This window comes from Pavona decussata, unplaced genomic scaffold (assembly GCF_977016875.1).
Source record: "Pavona decussata unplaced genomic scaffold, jaPavDecu1.1 SCAFFOLD_237, whole genome shotgun sequence".
Classification (NCBI taxonomy): Eukaryota; Metazoa; Cnidaria; class Anthozoa; order Scleractinia; family Agariciidae; genus Pavona; species Pavona decussata.
The window spans coordinates 1,097,288-1,120,001 of NW_028145642.1; the positions used below are offsets into that span (position 1 = coordinate 1,097,288).

The 22,714-nt window shown below is 40.1% G+C and overlaps 3 protein-coding genes and 2 pseudogenes across 5 annotated transcripts in view; 2 read left to right on the forward strand and 3 right to left on the reverse strand.

Annotated features, from left to right (window-relative positions):
- Positions 1–3,082: 3,082 nt before the first annotated feature.
- The window catches only part of LOC146457785 (uncharacterized), a 53,098-nt gene continuing 33,466 nt past the window's right edge, over positions 3,083–22,714 (forward strand). Inside the window, exons 1-2 of one of the 2 annotated variants that reach the window (XM_085091536.1) lie at positions 3,083–3,451; positions 9,548–9,711. The gene's annotated coding sequence lies outside the window, so the exon portion shown is untranslated. Of the gene's footprint in view, positions 3,452–8,641; positions 8,783–9,547; positions 9,712–22,714 lie in introns of those variants that run through there. The other variant, XM_085091537.1, reaches the window with a different exon arrangement.
- LOC146457786 (uncharacterized) lies at positions 7,329–9,513 on the reverse strand (annotated as a pseudogene).
- On the forward strand, positions 12,223–14,183 carry LOC146457787 (uncharacterized; annotated as a pseudogene).
- LOC146457788 (uncharacterized) lies at positions 14,205–18,054 on the reverse strand. 2 transcript variants are annotated; one of them, XM_085091497.1, is made up of 4 exons: positions 17,720–18,054; positions 17,007–17,133; positions 15,630–16,102; positions 14,205–15,283 (listed from the first exon to the last, which is right to left on the reverse strand). In XM_085091497.1, exons 1-4 carry the CDS (start codon positions 18,050–18,052, stop codon positions 15,170–15,172), a joined length of 1,047 nt encoding a protein of 348 aa, XP_084947623.1. In that variant the 5' UTR covers positions 18,053–18,054; the 3' UTR covers positions 14,205–15,169. The 2 variants fall into 2 exon arrangements, with proteins under 2 accessions (XP_084947623.1, XP_084947622.1); XM_085091496.1 differs by having other exon boundaries at positions 14,214–15,283; positions 15,630–16,105.
- Positions 18,127–19,311, reverse strand: LOC146457789 (uncharacterized). Its single transcript, XM_085091545.1, has 3 exons — positions 19,065–19,311; positions 18,175–18,954; positions 18,127–18,140 (listed from the first exon to the last, which is right to left on the reverse strand). Exons 1-3 carry the CDS (start codon positions 19,069–19,071, stop codon positions 18,127–18,129), a joined length of 801 nt encoding a protein of 266 aa, XP_084947671.1. The 5' UTR covers positions 19,072–19,311.

Here is a 22,714-nt window from a genome sequence, read left to right on the forward strand (position 1 = left end):
ACTATTTTTAGTAGCAGTTCACGGCTGGTTCGCTAGACAGACAAATGTATGGAAAGTTCAAAACACAACTGGACGCTTTCTGGCACAGCTACATCCCTCCAATTTTGTTCTTAAAATTCTTTTCCTAGTGCCAAAAGTTTCCAATTCATGAATTTTTCAGAAGTGATGTTTTATGAAAATTATTTGACATCGGATTTCCATACAAACATTGTTATTTCAAGCTCGTCAAAATGGCGTCGAAAACCGTGATAAGGCCTATTCTTATGCAATTCACCTGTGGCAGCACTTCACTTCCAATCTAGAACCTCAAGTAAATCGCTTACCAACTCTCATATATATCTTTGCCAAGCCTATGGACAGGCTCCCGGGCCGAGTGGGTTATGGGCGAAGGTCGAGCGCGCCGAGCTTGATATGGGGACGAGAAACAAATGGGTCCGCTTGTCCGGTCGCCGATTTTTGCCCATGTCGTACACAGAGTCCTCAGGCTTTGTGGTCAGTACAAAACTGAATGCAAGGCAAAGGGCAGATTTATTAGTGGCCAATATTTCGACTAATAGAATTAGTCTTCCTCAGGGCCAGAGCTATACTGAAGGAAAATATAATAACGGCTCCTTGAATTAAAGTTTGAAAAATACATGGAAAAACATGATTGGCTAACACATGATATGATGACAGCGTACTTGTAAATATGAGATAACAAAAATATACTAACGGCTCCTAAAATTAAAATTTGAAAAAATATATGTAAAAAAATGATTGGCTAATACATGACATGAAGACAGCGTACTTGTAAATATGAGATAACAAAAATATAGAAGTGTATAATCAAGGTTCAGCGTTCGTTTTTCCTGTTAATGCCTTCTGGAGATAACGTTTTCCCTCTATGAATTAGAAAAGCCTCGCGTGCCTTACGGCGGGAGGCATTGATGGTGGGTTGTAGTTCGAGAGGGATAAGTCGCATGTCCGCAGAAGAGTGACCTGGTAAGTTGAAGTGTGTAGGGACTGCTGCTGTGGAGTTGGCGTGATGTGGGTTGTTTGTCGCTTGTCTGTGTTCTGTGAACCTTTCCCCTATATACTGTTTTTTACATTTTTTACATTCAATCATATATGTAAGGTTAGTAGAATTACAGGTTATATGTTGTTTTATTTGTCTTGTTTCGCCGGTGTTGCTAAAAGTGTACGAAGTTCTTGCATCGTCAATGTAAAGGCAAGTGAGACATCCATGAGTGGAGTTGCAGCGGAAAGTGCCAGAGGTGAGCTTGGGTGTCGTGTTAGTGTTCTTTAGTTTTGCTCGAACCAAAAGGTCGCGAAGGTTTGGTAAACGACGGTCACCCCACAGGCAGCCCAATCTCTCAAGATCACCTTGCGCAATAGCGGTCAAGGCGAAAATCCCGGGGGGGGCACTTGACTCATGTTTGGGTGTAGGGGTGCCGCTGGGGGTTTGAAACCCTGACCCTGTTTAGGACGAAAATAACCTTAAATACCTACCCTGTGTAGGACAATGTCCTCAATTTTAAGACCCTATTTAGGACAGAGGACAACATCTAGCTCTTGTGTTACACAAGTGTTTATTGGCAATAATAATAACATTTAAAGGCCCACTGTCACTTACCGGACGTGATGTTCCACGCATTGAAACGCGAATACCAATCACCGTACAACAGATAAAATAATACACTTCCCAGAAGTGATGGCGAAAAATCCCAAAATTTCGCATTAACAGCGGTGAACCTTAAGTGGAAACTCAATTGACGTGAACCATTGTTCACTAAAATAAATGACCATAAATGCAGACTATTAACGTCTCTGATTTCGGATTGCCAAATACTCGACGACAGTCTTGCAACCATACCCTGTCTAGGACAGGTCCGGGACAGACTCGCTTGAAATTATATACCCTGTTCAGGACAGAGGGGCCAAAAACCATACCCTATCCAGCGGCACGTCCCCGTATAGCCCATATAGGGGAGTACCCCCCCCGGGGCGAAAATATAAGACTTTGTATGGGAATATTTACGATCCCACTTGCGCAAGATGATCCTTGCCCTTATTTATTTATTTATTTATTTATTTATTTATTTTCTTTATTTATTCACCACGACATACATTCATAGAAAGTTACAGTGAATAATAGATTAAGATCTTACATAAGTTTACAGTGAATAATAATAGTAAAAGCGTGAGAAGTAAGAAGTGGCGAAGAGACCTCAAAAAACCCCCGGGCTTATACTGAGTGGTCTCCTCGGAGATATGTTAGGACTGTAAGACTAGTAAAGACATTGTATTTAGATATTTTAACATACGGTGGTAAGACTATAAAGACATACTAGAGTCGGACGTTCCGTACAATTAACCGAGGAAATCAAGAACTGAAGCTTTCTTTTGAAGGTGGATAGACTAGGGGAAGAAGTAATTGATAATGGCAAAGCATTCCATATTTTTGGCCCTCTAACTGAAGAGTATGGTAAATTGCTTGATATTAGTTCGGCAGGTGTGAGGTCGAAAATGAGCTGAGGTTCTAGTATCATAAATATGAATTTGACCACTAGTCGGAAATAAATTTTAAAAAGGCGAGGGCAGCAAACGTTGGTGATAGGAAAACATAAATTTTGCAATATAAAGGGAATTCACTTTAAAAATATCTAGGATATTCAATTGTGCAAATAAAGGTGCAGAAGGTGCAAGGTGATTAGAATTTGTCATAGCTCGCACAGCTCGTTTTTGAAGAAGAAAAATGCGATTTAAGTTTGTTACATAAGTAGAAGACCAAACTGTAGTACCAAAATGAAACGAAATCTGTACATTATACCAACGGACTTAGAGATTTTCTTGAGCTTGGGCCACCTGGGGTCAGCCGGTGGGCGCCAGGAGAGACTCTGGGGACTTCGCAAAAAAAAAAACAATCTAAATTAACTTCTCTGTAACGGCTTCCATTGTTTTTACCACTGAAATCCTGCAGTAATAAAATTCCAGTTCCCCATAGTCTCTCCTGGTGACCAACCGCTGCACAAAGAGCCTGAGAACTCTGGGTACGAGATTGATTTTTCGCAGGCTGATCTTTGCCGATGTAACATAACACCACCAACAGATCAGCTATCAACAGGTTTTGCCTGTGGGTAGTCTGTGGTTGTTACGGTAAAGTTAATTTTTGAGCGCGTTATTTTAACATACACAACCACAATCATCTCCAAGGTTGCACGCTGCAATGCACGTGGTAGTATAGAAGGCTCAGATTCAGTGGTGGACGGCCTTTTGACTCGTCATTCCTCGGAAAATCTTCTTGCAAGGGAGCATGCAAAAAGCAAAAGAACACGCATAATTGCTACAAATGTATAAACAGAGAAGGAAGATGATGTTAGCGTAGATGAGGATGTTCACTTGACCCAGAAGATTTGTAATATTTCAAGGATTCTCGTAGTGGTTTTGCCTTTCTACAGGAAATAACATCAGAGTGAGTGTATTTACAATGATAATGGAAACGTTTTAGTGCTTTGGTGGCTTGGCAGCTTGTCAAAGCCAGCTCGGGAGAACAGTATGTGTAGGCTAAAGTTTGAAAAATTTCTGCCCAACCCCATGCACCACTGTCATACTAACGGAGAGTGTAAACTGCAGGTTGCAGGTTAATATAAATTAGGTTGAGGTTACCGTACAGGCCCCAGTTGTTGTCGCTATCCAGCGGATAAAATGTACTCCAACCAGTACATTTTATCTCCTGGATAGCAACTTATCCGCTGGAAAAAGTTGTCTACTCTTTGAACAACTGGGGCCAGGTGTTTGGTTATTGCTGGTTTCAAACGTGCCATGATAACTTATCCTTCACTCACAAATTGCTAAACTTAAGAAGGTGCTATGTCTGCTCGGGCACATGCACAGTCTGGTTAAGACTAATTTGCAAACAACTTGTCGCAGGATTTTTGCTTTTACACCATTGCAAAAGCTTTCCAAAATATCACACAAACAGCTTTGTGCAATATTATTACTAGAGAACGTTTGTAAATAAAAAATTCAGCTAACTTTCCAAAGATGAATGGGATTCAATGCAATCTAAAATGAAAAATGTGTATGACACTGACTTGTAGAACAATGAAAACCAAACGTTTATAAAAACTTGACAAGACGTTTCGGCAGAAAATCTTCAGTCTTCGTCAGTTTAAAAAATGACAAATAAGCAAACGCTTATCCAATGGTTCACAGTTTGCGCGTGCTATGATCACGACTCGTAACGAACGATCACTTCGCAAGAGAACAAGGCACGTGATTACCACAAGAGACTTTTCCTTGAGGCCTGGCATTCTCTGCAAGACGGAAATGCGGGCAATGAATTGAACATATTGATGATCCGGGAATTTATAGCTCGCTCACGTGATTTGTTCTCTCGCGGGGTGATCGTTCGTTACGCGTCGTGATCGTAGCAAACTGTGAACCGTTGGATAAGTGTTTGCTTATTTGTCATTTTTTAAACCGACGAAGGCCGAAGATTTTCGGCTGAGACGTCTTGTTAAGTTTTTATAAACGTTTGGTTTTCAACGTTTTACAAACAACAACAACAATACTTATTCCACCCCATTATTATTACAACAAAATATAGATATATACATACAATAGATGAAAGGGGTGCTGGCTGCCCGAAATAACCTAAAAGTTAAAAATGCCAGGCAGCCAGCTGTAAGAAAAGATATTTAAATGTTAAGGTCAGGGACACAAGAACAAACACACATAAATACACACAAAAATAAAGTTAAACAGAGTTAAGTAAAGTGCCAGTATATTAATTCTTAATTCTTACGTTGCAAAACAGTATCAGTGTCATACTCCTTTTAGATTACATTATGTCCATTCCTGACTGCAATTTCAGTATATTTCATATGAATGGAATTCATCTATGTGTTTAATGTATGTATATATATTCATTGACAAGGTAGAAGAGAATTTGGCTTAATCAAATGCAAGAGCATTAGGTTTTACATCAATTGACTCCCGATAACTCGAACTTTCAACGGAAATTGTAAAAGATTTGTGTTATCGGGAGTTCAGATCAATGACCGGAAATAAGGAAGAAAAAAGGGTGCTAATTCAATATTTCCATTCATACAGTGTCACGTTTGAATCAATTTTAATTATACAGAAGTAAAGTGAAAATAGAACAATATTTCCTAGTTAAAAATCAGAACTTAACATAACAAAAAAAAACAACAACAAAGCAACAGGAGAAGACTAGGTGCTACGAACTTTAACTGGACTGACACATTTTGTTTGTTCAAGAAAGGGGAAAAAAGCCAAAGAATACAAAGGCTTTTAAATAGTAATAAAATAATACTACTGTTTGTTTTGACCTGTCACAGCTTAAAAAACGTAGTTGGAGTTATCAACGGTCAAATTATATAGAAAATGACCAGAAGGGAAACAAAAATTGCTTCGAGTTAGCAGGAGGTTCAAGTTATGGAGGGTTTGAGTTACCAAAGGTAAAATTACAGTTAATGTATGACAGAACCTAAGGGGAAATCCAATTTGGTCTGAGTAAGCACGAGTTTCGAGTTAGCGAGGGTTCAAGTTATCATGAGTTGACTGTATGTCTAAACCTTGCGGTCCTTTCAACTCAGCCCAGTCCCCTGCTCAACCTGAAAGATTTTTATGGCAGAATTTGAGGCAGTCTGCTAGCGAGTCCTATGGGCATGATTTATTTTAATTGTTTTTATTTTGGGGCCACAATGGAAAGTACTACCTTGGTGGTAATTGTGTCTACCCAATAAAGATCTTACTTACTTACACATTCTTTCTAACCTTGTCAATGAATATAATATACATGTAAAATACTTCATCATCATCATGTCAATCTTAATTGGTTCTTGATGAACCCCTGAAGTACACAACTTCTTGTTCAGCATGCAATGCCTCTGTTCTACCACATTGCAACCTATGTCCTACATGAGAGAATCCATGTAGATTCTGGCAGACCTGCCTCTTCTCTTACTGTTATGCGATGGTTCATAAAACAGAACACGATGCATGCACTCTCAGTAATCCCTATAGCAATGAGCAGCAATTTTCGGGCACCTTTTCCTTGTAACCTCTGACATCTTAGGTAAGCCCCCTGTATAGTTCACTGTTGGTCATCTGTCTACTCCAACTCACATTGAGTGTGTGACACTGCATTCTAGTGTAACACCCATCTAAGGCTATCTTGGTGAGGGACCTTGTAAGTTTCAGCTCACCAGGTAGGTTAGATTTCTAGATGACATCAAGTTTCCTCACTGTATCCCAGGCACATGCTTTCCTCACTTTCACATCCCTGTCTGTAGCGGATATCCAAGAGCGTATGTATTTAAAATCTGGCACCTGTTTAAGTGGGTGTCCATTTGCATATGCCAGTACTCTGTTTTTTCTTTATTTGTGGTAAGTCCAACACACCTTCATTGGAAAGAACATGTTGACACTACTTTATGATCTTGTCTTGATCTTAAAGCAGTGAAGTATCTATAATACCCGTATTGGGCTAATCCTAAGTTACACTGACACTGCGTGGGGTGAACTATCAGCTACGTCTAGCAAAAGTTTGCAGCGGTTGCAAAATTGTGCTGCCCATATTATTCAAAGACATGATTCCTCTAGAGATAGTCTTAGTACATTAGGATGGTTTGATTTAGAAACAAACCGCAAAATACACAAATGTATTTTAGTTTTTAAATGCTTACATGGCTCAGTACCTCAGTACAACTACCCAAGGCTAAACTTAGCATTGGTTTAAATGTACCTTTAGACTTTTGGGTTCTATCCTTTTTAATCCACTACCTACTAAATTTCGAAGAGTAGAATCGCTTTCTCCTTTTAAACTTTTTGTTAAAACCCACCATTTTTAACATTTGCATGTAAAACAGCACAAGTCAGTTTTTCTTTACTATTTAAATTAATTTATATTTATATTAATTTGTCACAGTTTATTACCAGGGCCCCTCTGGATAACAGCCATGTAGCTGGATGGGCCACCCCGGATAAATAAAGTTTACTTACTTACTTACAAAGCCTCATTTTCCAATCAGCTCAGAAGTCTCTGCATCCTTACAAAAAATTATTTGCAGCACTAGGTATGTAAGCAATTAAATGATGGAAGGGTTTCAAACTTCATATGCTATGCATTAACGGATTTTTTGTCAGTTGTTGCAGAATGTGACTCAAACAGATAAGATGTTCCAACATGTCATTCGTATGGCAGTAAGATTTCTCTGTTATATTCTAATCACACTGAAACAATTATAAAATATTTTGTAACTAATCTAAATAGTCACAAAACACAGAATAGGAGCGGGCATCTTGTTTATTGATGTGAGATGGCTAACGAACAGTATAGAGAAACGACCTAGAATTCAGGTTAGAAACGTTATCCTTCCAAAACTCTAACTCTTTGCGAGTGCATGGGTCTAATTCAACACAGGAATCCCACCCATGCCTGCAATCGAGAGCCCTGTGTAGACTTTTGGTCATCAGCTTACACACATTACCAAAAACAAGCATATTAGAAATAATACTTCCGGTGACAGAGGCCAATTGCCTGGCTGGTAATCTACTTTGAAGGAGCACAATGTCAATACTCGCTAGTAGCCTGTCGATTTTCTCCACAGGAATAGATAACAAATTATGCTTTAAATCCCATTGATAGCCCAACCATCTTAGAGACTGAACTGGGACCCATATGCTTTTACACTATAAAGCCCGCTTGGGACAAATCTGATTTCACACCCATAGACAGGGAATAGCAGTCTAGAAATGTTGGACATACGCCTTGGTCATCATCCAAATAAACAACTATTCTAATAGCCTGGAGACGCTAATAGCATATTAAGGGCCTCAGAACCTTTGTTAAAATATAAGGCCCGGTAGAAATACTGAATGGCAAAACAGTAAATTTATAAAATCGAACAACACCATCCTTAGACCAGGAAAAGCCTAAAAAATCTTGATCTGGGGGAAAAATGTCGATATGATGATAACCAGATTTGATATCAAAGGAAAATAGTCAATTCTGAGAACAATCAATGAAGGAATAAAGCATGGTTTTCGCGTCCTCAAATTTAATCTTGGATTTCATAACAAATTGATTTGGATAACATAAGTCTAATATGAGCCTTTTCTTATCATTAGCCTGAATGGAAATGGATAGGGGGCTAACCATAGTAGGGGCACACCCACATTGAATCACTGAGCCTGCTATAAGAAGATCAGAAATAGCTTGTTCCACAAATTCACTATGCTGAGTGGCAGATCGATAATTGCCAAAGCTCGCTGCGGGTGGAGTGTAAATAAAGGGGATCTTATACCTCTTTGTATGCGAATGAAACGAGAAGCACCTATATGCTCCCAAAAAGCTACATTGCGCTGAAGACTACCTTTAACTTAACGATAGGAACCCCCTCCTGATATTCGGGACTTATTACATCACTAGATAAATCAGACGCATCAACAGAGTTCTCAAAAAGTTCCACTGGATCAAAGTCATTTAAGCATGCAACCAAATTCAGTGAATTATACTCATCTTTCCCTAATCTCTTTAATGCCACATTGTGTTTGTCAGTTTGCGACCTTGCTGCTTGAAGGGACTGCAACGGTTCCTCTAAGGCGGCTGGGGCAGGAAGTTGAATTTGCCCAATGACCTCTCTGTCCGCAACTGAAGCACTGGTCCAAAGGTTGAGGTCGATGCTCGCGAAAGGACTGCCCACGAAAAAGCTGCTGATTAACAGGAAGAGCATTGGAAGAACCAGCAGAAGAAACTTCACTTGATGGCTGACGGGTACTTGTATAGCTAGGTTGGGCAGAAGAATTCCTATGCTTCTTCTCGCGGATCTTGGCCAATGCCTGTCTTTCTGCTGAATGAAGCCTCTTTTCATCCTCAGAATCCTCTGCCAACTCATCTGATTCGTACTCTTCAATGGCTGTCCAGCCCTCAGGACTCTTATCTGCAAAGGGAATAAGCTTGTTTCGTTTTGTAATAAGTGTCTTTACCGATTCAAGTTCGGAAATTGCTGCTGAAAGGTTTCCTTTTGAGATGCTCTTAATGGCACCGTCCACTAAGTCGTGCAAAGAGATGTAAAGGTCGTACTTTACTTTGTTTCCCTTGAAGCCTATGATTCGGTTTTCAGCTTCTTAAGCTGCGATTGTATGGCAGCTTCTTTGTCCTCGAAATCGCGCTTAAAGGCAGCGAACTTTTGATCAAATTTGACATCCAAAAGTTGGGAAAATAACTGCAAAGTTTCAGTGTTTGATAAGGATGTATCCGAGGAAAGAGCACTCGGTTGAGCAGAGTCTCCGGTGTTGTTAGCTTCCAAAGACGCTTGAGGGACGCTCGCTGTTTCAGAACCTGACATGGCATAAAAAACTACGGTTGAAAGAGATGCCTCGAATGGCTCTTGCATAACTAAACAAACCTTAAATAGTGTACTAGCCTCTTGGAGCACCTTACAAGCATGCCTTAAATACTTCAGCAGTATTATGCAACCTAATATACATACTCTTGTGAAACTAGCAAAACGTTACAAAATATATTATCTCTTTTTAGGGTGCCCAGTGGTGGGAGAAGTAGCAGAAGAGGAAGGAGAGGGAGGTTATAAGAAAAAACCAAGGATAGCACCAACTGAACAGGATCACAATGAGAGAATTCTCCTTCCCATCAAGAGCACACAGATAGTGTTATACAGACGAAACAACAAATACCACTAACAGGTACTATTGTATGCGTGTGTAAACAATAGGTGTTTGAATTTAACATAACTTAAATAAGAAAGTGTTAAGTGGAAACTGTTAAACTGTAACACAGTCCATATTTTAACAAGAAGCTGATAGCAGCTTCAACTCGGGCCATATTTGACTTAACGCTGCGTAAGCTCATAATCAAAGCGTCAACAACAACAACAACTTTATTTTACATTTCCTTCTATTTTCAAAAATTTTCAAATTGTTTTTTATTAAAGACTTAACACATAGAACATACGATTATACTTCACTCTGAATATATGTTATATATAATTATAAGGAAATGCCTAGCAGCTAGATAACCGAGAAAATGTTCCCTGTGGTCCAGCACTTTTGGCTGAAAAATAATGAATAAAGAATTTATTAGAAGGTACATCCTTATACACAACCAAATTTCTTTGGTTAGGAGCCCCAAAAGGTTTTTTTCCTCCGTTGTCCCAAAAACCCCTTTTCTTCAAATATATGGATCTCCCTATACTCAAATATAAATCCTGGCACTTATCTGAAGCAAGAAGCAAGATTTCGAAACATAAATGACATTTCATTACATTTCAGACATGTGCTAATGCAATGACACAGTCACACAGTACAGATTTTCCTCAACTTGTACCTTGTATACTGCAGCTGACAATATAGATCGCTTTCTTCGCCTCTCGACATGCTATCATTGCCATCAGTTTTTTGTTGTGATGGTTCCAAAACCCTCAATGCACTTAAAGCAACCGTTGAATCAAAAGAAGGTGAGGAAGAGAATATGCAGTGTAGGCCACATTCAAGTGTTTTATGCTTTCCAATATTGTGGCAATCTCATGTAATGCAAACTTTTGCAAATGTTTTGGTCATCACTCTTCAAGTGCGGATATTCACAGGTCTGGACAGAAATAAGTTAAAAGTACTCATTAAGACTTCCCGAAGTACTTTTCTTCATGAATTCCAAAGTCATATTTTTATTCATTTGTCTTGCATCTGCTTTCTAACATTTGACACGTTTTTTGGTCACAAATGAAGTCTTTGGACAACAGCAACAAAAAAAATAAATGAATTAAAAAGAGCACATCTAGAACTTAACTTGGTGCTTCACGGCCCGGGAAATAAGAGGACCCAAAAAAGAGGCAGAACAAGAGGAATTTATTGTGACAAGTATGAGGGGGACTTTTGTTTTTCTTGCACAAAAGCAAAATGATCCTTATTTTCTTTGTTACTGGATGAAGTTGTCAAAGAGTGGAGTCCAGAAACATGTATGAGTTTCCTCGGTAATCTTCTTTAATCGCCATATGTTCAAGTGAACAAATGAATACAAAATGGGAAGGGCGCGCATGCTAATATATGGCCTGTCAAGCTAGACATGCTGTGACAGAAGTACAATTCAATTTTTTTATGTTTTCTGTCGGCAGAGGTCATTTTTGTCCACAGATACATAATCACAAATAGCTAAACTAAAACTAGGCCACAAGAAAATGGAGTAGTCCTAAGTTAATGTGTTAGTAGGAGTGTTTACAAGGTAAAACTTAAGCAAATGTGTGTTTGTTTCTTTTTAAGCCCTACAGTATGTCTCTCTGATTAGGGCTTAATTTTGAAACTGCAGAAGAATGACAAGAAACGTTTTTCTTTTGCCATTTTGGACAGTTAAAGACAAATGTTAATTTGTGGTAAAAATTTTGATCAGACATGTACAGTGTTGCTAACACAGCAAACCAGAATGCATGGAATAAGTTGTTAAGAATGCAAACAAATTTTGTATGGATATTTGCATATTGTTGGAGTCAGGGTTGCCTTGCAAAAGCAGTTGGTGTCAAACTTTCAGTAGATCAAAACATTGGCACAACGGAACGTTTCTCCCAGTTACATTCATTTTGCAAGAATGGAGCTGAGCTATCAAGCCAACTGGGAGCTGGTCATATTGTGAGTACATAATAACTGCAACCATCTTTCTGCTACTTAATCTTTCTCTCTTTATTCATCTTTCATGGGTGTATAGCTCAGTTGGTACAGAACACTGCACTGGCATCGCAAGCGTCATGGGTTCAAGTCTGAATTTATTCAGGCTTTCTTTCGCCAACTGCTTAGGTTGCGTAAATAACCATGAGGATGTTTCTTCTAATTAAAATTACAACATTCAGCAAGTTGTAATATTTTGCCATAGATTTTGTTTTTGACTTGTTGGACCTTCCTTTCCTTTTCTGTTAGATGTATGTTTCTTGTTTCTCTGGTTGGCACCCACTGTTCTTCGCTCACTAATCTCTTGCAGGTGTATGGTTGCCGAAATGTAGCAAAATTCGAAAAAAATATATTTTCATTTGATAAAATATATTTTCATTCTATAAAATATATTTGAAAAAATATATTTTCATTCGATAAAATATACCTTCGTTCCATAAAATATATTTTCATTCGATGAAATATATTTTCATTTGATAAAAAAAATTCATTCCAAAAAAACATTCGTTCGATAAAAAAATATTTTGATAAAATCACGTGGTATCATAAGGCCTGGTCACTTGGCTTAAACATGGCGATGGACGAAGATGATGCCCTCAGCGAATCCCTGTGGGAAGACTTTTTTTCAAGGCTTTTCCCCCTACTCAACATCTGCGAGTGCAATAGTTTGAATGTTAACTTGGACTTTCCCTCAGCAGCAGTGTTATTCAATCAGTTGGACATGACGTTATCAGTTCTTAGAAGTGTTTCAGACGCTGTTGTAAATATGGCGAGTATTGACCAGTTCCAAGAACTTTGTGCATGCTTTTCTAAAATTCACTTGTATTGGTGGAATAGGATGGCTGAAATTGGAGGGAGAACTACAAGCATGGCCGATATGGGTTCGTGTTCTGTCACCGTCAGTGGAGCAGGAAAACCACAATTTGTAATTACAAATAGCTCGCGTGCTGCACGTTTCCCGATGGACCATTCAACGGAGAGTGGTGGAGTACAGATTAAACTCTGGAAGGTGGTCCACTTTCATAAGAGGATACATATCACGCCATGGGGTAACTACTGGGCAATCCTATATCATAGGACATATACGGTCTTTGGGGTACCTCGTACAACGGGATCAAGTGCGCCCTGCCATTAATAGAGTCGATCCCGCAAACACCGCCCTGCGATGGGCAGCAGTCATAACACGCAGAGTTTACAGTGTGCCGTGGCCTAATTCCTTGTGGCATATTTATGGACACCACAGGCTAATACGATGGGGCTTTGTGATTCATGGATGTATCGATGGGTTCTCAAGAATGATTACCTTCCTGAAGTGTTCAACCAACAATCGGTTGGATACCGTTATGCATTCATTTGAAAATGCCGTTATCCAGTATGACGTGCCATCTGGTGTCCGTGGTGATCATGGAGGTGAAAATGTGTTGGTTGCCCAGTTTATGATCCAAGAGAGGGGTGAAGGGAGGGGAAGCTTTATTGCAGGATCCTCTACACGGAATCAAAGAATTGAACATCTTTGGAGGGATGTGTTCAGGTGTGTATCCTTCCTCTTCTATTGAGTATTTTATGCACTAGAGGAAGGAGGGTACTTACACACGAATAATGTCACTGAAATGTTTCTCTTGCACTGTGTATTTCTGCCAAGAATTAATTTCGCTCTTGATGAATTCTGCAGTGCATCAAATTTGCGACCAGTAAGAACTGAACACAACTGGTCTCCGAATAGGATGTGGGCAAATGGTATGATCAACCGGCACTATACAGATCCCACATCAAATGAGCCAACACCCTGCAACATGGAATATTATGGAAATGATCCTGAGGGGCCAACACTACTGGAGGAGCATGGGTCAGTGGTTGCTGATGACATTTTTAACCCCCTTGATGAAAACGTGTTTAAAGAATTTGGTCACCTCGTTAATCCGTTAGCTGAGCCAGAAAGCTTTGGTATAGACATATATATCAGAGCCCTTGAAGCCCTAAGTGAAATTCAAGAAAGGGATACCTGAACTGATGGAACGATTTTCCTGTTCAACCAGAACTTAAAATGGGCATGAAGTGACTTTACGTTCCAATGTTTTTAACAAACTGATCAAGTCTGCATTTTTATACACCCCCTCCCCCCCCCCATCCCTCAGTGAGGAACATGGGAAATACAGCCATGAACAATAAAAACAAATATTTTGCAGTAATTTCTATTTTAATAGACTGGTAAATCCCATTACTAGACAGCGAAAATCTGCACTTTTGGTGTTTTGTGAGTTTCTGCTTCTGTGAATCGAGCATCTCTCAGCACGAGATATGACAAGTCAACTACATCATCTATGAGTGATCAACACATAATCACATAATTTGGGCAAATATTAACAACATGTATTCTATTTATGGAACTGTTCAATGTGAGGACTGGATGGTAAATCAGTTGTAAGCATAAAAGGTATGATCACTCATGATCACCATGACTACAAACAACAAACCAAAAAACTGCTATGTCAACTACCAATAATGCTAAACAATGAAAAAAGATTTTCCATCCAATGTATAATCAATGACTGCTTTTAATGCCATCTCAAACTCTGAGTATGAGTTAACTCTTCCGGGCAGCTCAAGCTGATGCAAACAAGTGGATGAAAAAATTGTTCCATCCACACTGAATGACATAGTGATATTTCCGCCTTCTATTCCTGCCGCAGGAATTGACTCGCATCCTGTCAGAAAACGCATGAAAGACTTCAGATCTGCAAGACAACACAATTTTTGTGGTCTTCTACTTGTACTGTAACAAAATGGATATCGTAGTTAAGTACGTTGCAAATTTGTGCGAAAACCCTTGTTATAGACCTGATGTGAACTCAATGAAATACCAGAAGTACTTTTCAAAATCCACTTTGTTCTAATCTCACGTAGCTCATTAAATGGCCCTTTTAAAACGGGCAATCTTTGATTAAAAGTCAGATTTCAGTAATAGGTTGGGGTTCGGAACAAGAATTTTAGAACTAGCACTTGAATTTGCAACACAGGGCAATAAATAGGGATAACAAACTTTTAGTTCACAAAACTCATTTTCACCGTTTTCTGGATCACCCTCACCATAATTTTCTAAGTCAGAGTAGGACATTTTCTCATCTCATTTTCTCTCTCTCATTTTCTCATCCAAGAAAAATAAAACAGCATCCAGTGTACATGTTCCTGTCTCGCTGCACTCATCTAGGAATTGGAAAAGATAGTCCCATATCTTGCGATGCTCATCAGAGAGGGGACTTTTTGGTTTCATCAGACCTTTGATAGCATCAGCATCTAGTGCTTCAGCATTGTAAACAAAAAGAGACTCAAAAAGTAATGGATCCTTCTCTATAGCAGGGAGTACTTTGGAACTCATCAAACCAATACGCAACTGGTCCAACTGGGCAAGAAATGTGTCTACTTCCTTTATTCTCATTTTCCTTTAACCAAGAATGAAACAACAACTGTGAATGGTACGGTAGTTATACTATTACCAGTCCACACTTACTGAAACCAATGTCATGATGCCACATTCATCACACAAGGAAATAAAGCCTGAGTCCTGTTTTAGATCTTGTAGTTCAAGTGACATAGCACCAGCCAGCTATACGATAAGAAATATTGAGTTACATAAATTCCCATCAGAACCCATTTCAAACTACTGTACACCACCCAAAAAAGTACATGTAGTGCCCCTGCCCCATCTGCCCTCAAAGTAACATTCGTGACGGTCAACTTGGGATGGCGGAGGGCAATGTAGGGGGTTGGGGGAAATGCCATTCGGTTGAAAAGCTATGAAGCACCCAGAATGAATCGAAGAACACGTAAATGTCATTTTTGAAAGGGGATTTTGGACAAGTGGCGGGGCTAAATTCATCCTCGGTTCTTCGCCTTCACTGTATCTTTATTTTGGAAACTGTTTGGTAGTGTTATCTGTCACTCAAACGTACCTTCTCCATGTATTCCTTTGCCACTTCATCTCTAACATCATCAACTGTAGCATAACACAGGCTTTTGTGGACATCACCAGTTGCAATGTACCGGTAGACTGGCGGAGCAAAGTAAGGAAAACCGACAGAAGATTGTAGAATACCATTTCCTATTAATCGCCCAAGAACCTCCATAAGGCCTGAATGTACCGAGGTGCTGTTACAGGTAGTATCACTTCCTTCCAATAATCTGAAACTAGCAGATGTTATGGCTTTTGTGGGATCGTTGAAAAACTGCCGACGGACTCCACCAACATCAATAGCTGGCTGGTTCTTATACTGCACTCTAATACGCTGTGAAACATCAAAATGTTTGGGATCCTTGTAGTACGCAATTGTATCTGCTATAAGGTCACCTGGGTCAATGGTGAGCTTAACTTCTGGACCTGTAAGTATCTTGGCTTCCAGCCTTTGTAGGATTTCTGCAAGAGTGACTGCTGAAAGAAACAAAATATATATGCAACATTCATAAATTGCCGACCTGCAATGTTTTGATGGTCTATGTTTCCAAAGACGTTTATGATATCAGTTTATTAAGCACTGCAAAATATTTATAAGTTTGGGTGTTTTTGGTTTAATGATTTCAGAGTTATGGTTCATTCTATTTTAAGACATTTGTATGCGGAGAAATGACAACCTAGCCTACCAAGTCTCGTTTTCATGTTTTCGCCAAAATTGAAATGCCTATAATTTCTCCTTGAATATGAATACGGCCCTAAAGCTACAAATTATGACTCATTTGTTCTTCAATCCCTTCTTGAGTTGTAGTCATTCTAGTTGTCTCAAAACATCGAGGCACAAGGCAGCCATTTATCAATATGCTGTATTATTAATATTATTAATGATTATACATAAGAAGGTCTTCTGCTACATCACCCATGCTGCAAATTTACCTTTCAAGCGATACTGAAGGCCACTGGCACAAAACAATACCTTGTCCCCCGCAATATCCTGGAAATTTAATCTTTTCATCTTAAACAAACTGTTTATCCCGGCTCGTTTCTTGAAACAGCTGATATTTTAGGTATCTTATCACAAAACTTACCCATCTTATAAAAATATCCACACAGTTTGAATTATCAATTTTTAGTCAGTGACAGGCATAATAAAAAAGCGGTTTCTTCCAACAGGAGTTTATCCTATGACCTCCCAGTTTATAGTCCAGATGCTCTACCACTGAGCTATAGCAGACTCATGAGAGCTAGCTAGGGCATTATAGTAGGTTCATGTGACAAAAAGGTGTGCCTTCTTCTCTGGAAAGAGCTTACATCATCGAATACAGTACTACACATAACTTTTCAGGCAACAATGTTCATGTGCAAATTTTAGTTTGTTAACCTATTTCATTTCCACTGTTCAGTACCGCATCAATAGCTTCTTGAAGATCCAAGGAATCCTTGATCACTTCCCTTAGGAAAGCTTCCTCATGTTGTGGAAACATTTGAGGAAGACATCTAAAGTCACCCTGCAGTAACTTGTACAAATATTGCAGACAATTATTCTGATTAACAAAAAGCAAATTTAGCTTGAACAACTTTATCAGCTGATAGTTGAAACTTGGCTCAAATGTTCTTTTGTGCCTGGGAAGAATGTTCAGACATGGTAGGTATATGCTGTATAAAGAAGAAAGAAGAGAACTCAGCTCTAAAAAATTCACAAAATGCCTAAACTCTGTTCATAGTATTTGAAATGTACATATGCATGTTATCAAAAGACAAACCAATAAAAAGAAGACATTTAATCAGCAGTTCTAACTAGAAAGTAACTCACTTTTTGACCCTAAACATCAGCACTTCACTGACTTCACTTAATAGCCCTTTGCTATTATATTTACCTGTATATCTATCTACCGGCAATCTATGTGCTGGAACTTAGTAAGATAAATTATTGGTTATTCAGATTTTTCCCATGCTAGATGAAAAGGGTAACTACCCTAGTAGTAACTGGATCGTACCAAAGATGGGAGCTTTTCATGTTAAGAGAAGCAAGCCAAGAAAACATAAAATTATTTCTACCACACATTACTTACAGCTCAAATTACAAGTGAATACCTCATCATCACTTGCTCCTCCCATTATTGGCATGCTTCCCCTCTCTGCCGCGAGCACCGCAATGCTTCCTCTCTCTGCTGACAGCGCCGACATGCTTCCTCTCTCTGCTGAAGGCGCTGACCTGCTTGGCCTCTCTGCCGACAGCACTGACATGCTTCCTCTCTCTGCTGACAGTGCCGACATGCTTCCCCTCTCTGCCGACAGCGCCAACATGCTTCCTCTCTCTGCTGACAGCGCCGACATGCTTCCTCTCTCTGCTAACAGCGCTGACCTGCTTCCCCTCTCTGCCGACAGCACTGACATGCTTCCTCTCTCTGCTGACAGTGCCGACATGCTTCCCCTCTCTGCCGACAGCGCCAACATGCTTCCTCTCTCTGCTGACAGCGCCGACATGCTTCCTCTCTCTGCTAACAGCGCTGACCTGCTTCCCCTCTCTGCCGACAGCACTGACATGCTTCCTCTCTCTGCTGACAGTGCCAACATGCTTCCCCTCTCTGCCGACAGCGCCGACATGCTTCCTCTCTCTGCTGACAGCGCCGACATGCTTCCTCTCTCTGCTGACAGCGCCGACATGCTTCCTCTCTCTGCTGACAGCGCTGACATGCTTCCCCTCTCTGCCGACAGCGCTGTTATGCTTCCCACCTCTTCCGACGTGCTTCCACTCCCTACCAACAGGCTTCCACTCTCTCTTCCACATTCATCTCCTGCATCCTCCTCTGGATATTTATTAACAAGGCGGACACATAATTTGCCTTGTCCACAGAGATTTTTGATTTTCCTCCAGTCCCACTTGAAGCCGTCGGCCATAAGGGTTGTGGTCACTCTCTTATGTAATACTTTGACAAATTCAATGTCATTTGGACCTATTTCCAGCAGCTGGGTCTTTACCACAGCCACAATTTTACTATGGACCAGTTGTTTGTCGTCGGTTGAAAGAAAATCAACTTCAGCATAGCATATGATGGTGTCATTGGTTAATGGGTATTCTTTCATAGAAACGACACTATCCAGCAGGACAACTGTTTTGCATACCTCTTTTGAAATAACATTCGTATAACGCGAAGCCCCCGCCAATCGAGGTCTTTTGGGATATGCAACATGTGACGTCGCAGCACTTCGGAATGATGTGGAAACATTCCTCGTGAATGTGGAGCTGTTGCTTCGCAGAATATCCCTTGCACGGTTTACCACCTGGTCAACCTGCGAGTTTAGTCGCCTATTGTTTTCTGTGGCAGCTGCGAATGATAAAAACATGAATTAGATCCTGTTACGTACTCTGGGTAAGCTTGTTGTAATGAAGTTGAAAATTGAATTATATAAACATGAGATTCCAGTCTTAAATTACCTTCCATCCTTGGTGTTTCCCTCGCATTGGCAGAAGGACTACTACTACTACTCGACTGCAAATACTCTTCAAGGGCTTGTCTTACTTCAGAGCGAATTATGGAGCGGGTTTATGTCCATTTTTCGTGTGTAAAAACCGAAAACAACCAACGCCAACAAACCAACCTCACCAACGCTTGACAAATGGCGCGAAGGCTTTGAGCTAAGCGACCAGGCCTAACGTTACCTCGTGATTTTATCGAATGAAGTATTTTGGAATGAATTTTTTCATCGAATGAAAATGTATTTTATTGAATGAAAATATACTTTTTCGAATTTTGCTACATTTCGGCAACCATACAGGTGATCAAGCCACATTCTATTTTGATGCATGAAACAGATTGAGCAGTCAAGCAATGATAAAATAACATGATGTTACAGAACAGATGCACAGTGTATAAATAAGTAGATTACAATATATAGTAGGAATGGTAATACTAAATATTAAATAGTCAAGACAATGCCTTAAGGACCTAATGTTGCAAATGCCCTAGGGCCAAACTTCACTATATCACAGAATAAACTTGATTTTAGATGATTTAAAATCACAGTTCTCAGGTACAGTACTCCTTCACTCTCTCTGGGCAACTAAACTATGTCATACAATACAATGTTAAACGAACGATCTGTCAACAACGGTCTCCTGTTTCTAAGTTACTCGATCAAGCTGTCAATCAATATGAAAATACTTCGAATGTGTCCATCTTTGATTTCAGACTGTGATTCACCTACAATCTAAATATCCTATTATGGCATGTTTTAAAAGGTCTCGCTCGGAATAATTATCTTGTAATGTTTGTATTAGTCACACAATCTCCGACACTAATATAGACTCAAGTTTGGGATCTGGCAGCCTTTATTGCAACCTAAACTAACCGTTACATAATGCATATACTTAAAGGGAGGGGTTCTGCGTTCTGTGGCCTGTATTGCTGAATCTTGTGGTGAAGTTGTGCTGCCAGGATCGGGTCTCAAGGATCTGCCAGAGATGAAGAGGCATCTGTGAAGGGACACATGCCAAGCTAACGGAACTGCGTTTGTGAAGGTTGGTGCAAAGTTATCGCAGAGAAAGGAGTAAAAGCTCAACAATCCCTTTGGTTCGTGCATGCACAATATAGAATTAGCGAATTTTTGGCGCCTTGTAAGTAAACCGTGGTAATGTGAAAGTTGTAAAAAGCCGACAGCCAGAACAATGCACATAATTCTTGCATTATAATAGCCTTAGCAGTTGTGCCTTTGTTGATCATTTGCACAGCCACTTGATTATTTCTGTAAATAACCATGTGTTGGTTCGACCATAACTTGCACCACCGTTTAGCCGCTAACACAATCGCCAATGATTCCTCGTGGTTAATGTGCAGATTCCGCCATCTCAAGCTGTCCAGCGCAAAATGGTGGTAAAACTAGTGCCCCCTGAAATAACCTCCTGCGGTAGGGCATGCGTCTGTGAACAAATCTATGGTAGTAAGCCGTCAAGAAACAATTGTGTGTCATTAAAGACTCAAAGGAAATTGACCCACCATATGATGTCATCCCAAAAAGATTGGACAAGCCTGAACTTTACCGTAAGGGCTGAGCGCGTTCATGGTGTCAAGAAACGTAAGTCCGCCATAAACGATGCGACAGGCCCAATTTAGTTTGCCTGCTAAACACTGCAGTTGCTTTTTGGTTGCCTGCTGTTTGTGTTGAAACTCGCTAATTAGTCTAGCAGCTCGGCCGATTTGTCAGCCAGTAAAGTGATAGTGCAAGCGGTGGTGTCAAGCTGAACGCCAAGGAAGGTAAACAACAATGTCTGTGAATCTTCACGTGGCCTTTTAGCAACGCACGGATTGCTTAATCTAGTGAAAAATTTCTGGTGAGCTTTTTGCCCCGAAAGGTGGATCGGAATTGAGTGATATGCGTGCCTAAGGTCAATCTTGGCCATGTAATAATTAAAATTGAGTAATTTGATGACATCATCAATTTGAAATTTAAAGGACTGAGTATAAATAGACCATTAACAGCCATGTAACAAGTTGAAATGGGTAGCTAGCCGTGGTAACCAAACGAAAGGCGAGAGGAAGACATAGACACGCACGAGGCTGTGACAGTGTCACGCAATAGCAATACTGTCACATATGCCATTGCAAAGAAAAGCATAACCTCCGTCATCTTTAAGTTCCGATATCCAAAAGTCACGATTGAGGGGATTTTTATCCACCGGGAGTCAAGAGTTGGTTTGAGTGTTTTGGGGCCCATCCAATTTGTGGGAGTATCCCAGGTGTGCCAACCTTCATGCCTTCCCAGCTACTTTTCGGTTGCACATGTGCGTGAAATTGCAGATAGGTAGGGTGCAGCCCTTCTGTCCATTAAAATTATAACAAATAACCCTGCCCTCTGATGTGAAGGATGCAAAAGCGGTCTGTGCCAAAGGTGGATTAGATGGCCAGGATTTGTTAGCAACGTTAGCCTTGAATATGGGCTGCAGCATTACTGTGTGAAGGTGGGGCGAGTCGAAACTCCATGGAAAACTATAAATAGCCTGCAATTTACGAAACTCATTGTCGTATAATAATATGGAACGCCACTCTTACTTTGTTGATAACTCCATAATCTTAACTGTATAGCCAAGATAATTCTGGATATCTAGGTGACAAACTAATTTTCCCTGTGATAACAAGGTATAAAAAATACGAGTACTTGCTAGTACCCATTGTTGCAAAGAAATATTATCTAATTTGTAGGCTTTTTGGGCGCATAAGTCACGACTAGTTTAGCATTCCCATTCCCTTGACTGCCGAGAGTTTCTTCCTCGTCTTGAGGTGCAATGTTATGTACAAAGTTTATAATCAGTAAAGGTTTCTCACCCTTGGCATACTTCCTGGTTTCAGGAACATTTTCGTATTGCTTTGAGGTGCTTTCCATGGTTGGGGGATAGTTTGCCAAGCTGGAGTTAGTTTGCCATGCTTGGGTGCTCTGATCACCTTGCAGGGCCCAATTGAAAGTAGGTCGTGCCAATCATGTGGCACTATCCATTTGCTGATCTTGCACAGGGTCAATGGTCTTTAGTAGGTCATCCAGGGGTGTTTGGTGCCCAACTGCATCATTGAGTTCAAGCTTTGATAGATCTTTTGTGGTGAAGGACCCGGCTGTGGGGTTTTCATGCTGAACTTTGCTCTGCTGTAGTTCTTCGATAACCTGACATTTTTCTGCAATTCTGGCACACAATCTCTCTTCACTCTGCTGCTGCTAAAGGGCCTGTTCTTCTATTTTGATGGCCTTTAACTCCTCTACTAGTGAGGCCATTATGTCCTCTTCCTTGTCCAGAGGCGCATCATTAACTTCATTCCTTGGGGAGCTCTCATAATCATTACTAAACTTTGAAGCCATGCCCAAGTGGTGTTCCTCAAGTGGTGTTTTACACCACTACTCGTTTGGATGCATGATCCAAATCTTGAAACAGAAGTGTTTTGGCTGTTAACACAAAATTTTACCACTAAGACCTAGTTACTGACTGCTATAGCTAAATATAAGTTGCTGTAGCCAGATGCTGCTTGTGCTACAGTTTACATTGAATGGGTATATCTGGTTGACTAAGCCTTATCATATACAGGTCCTGAAACTTGTGTCCAT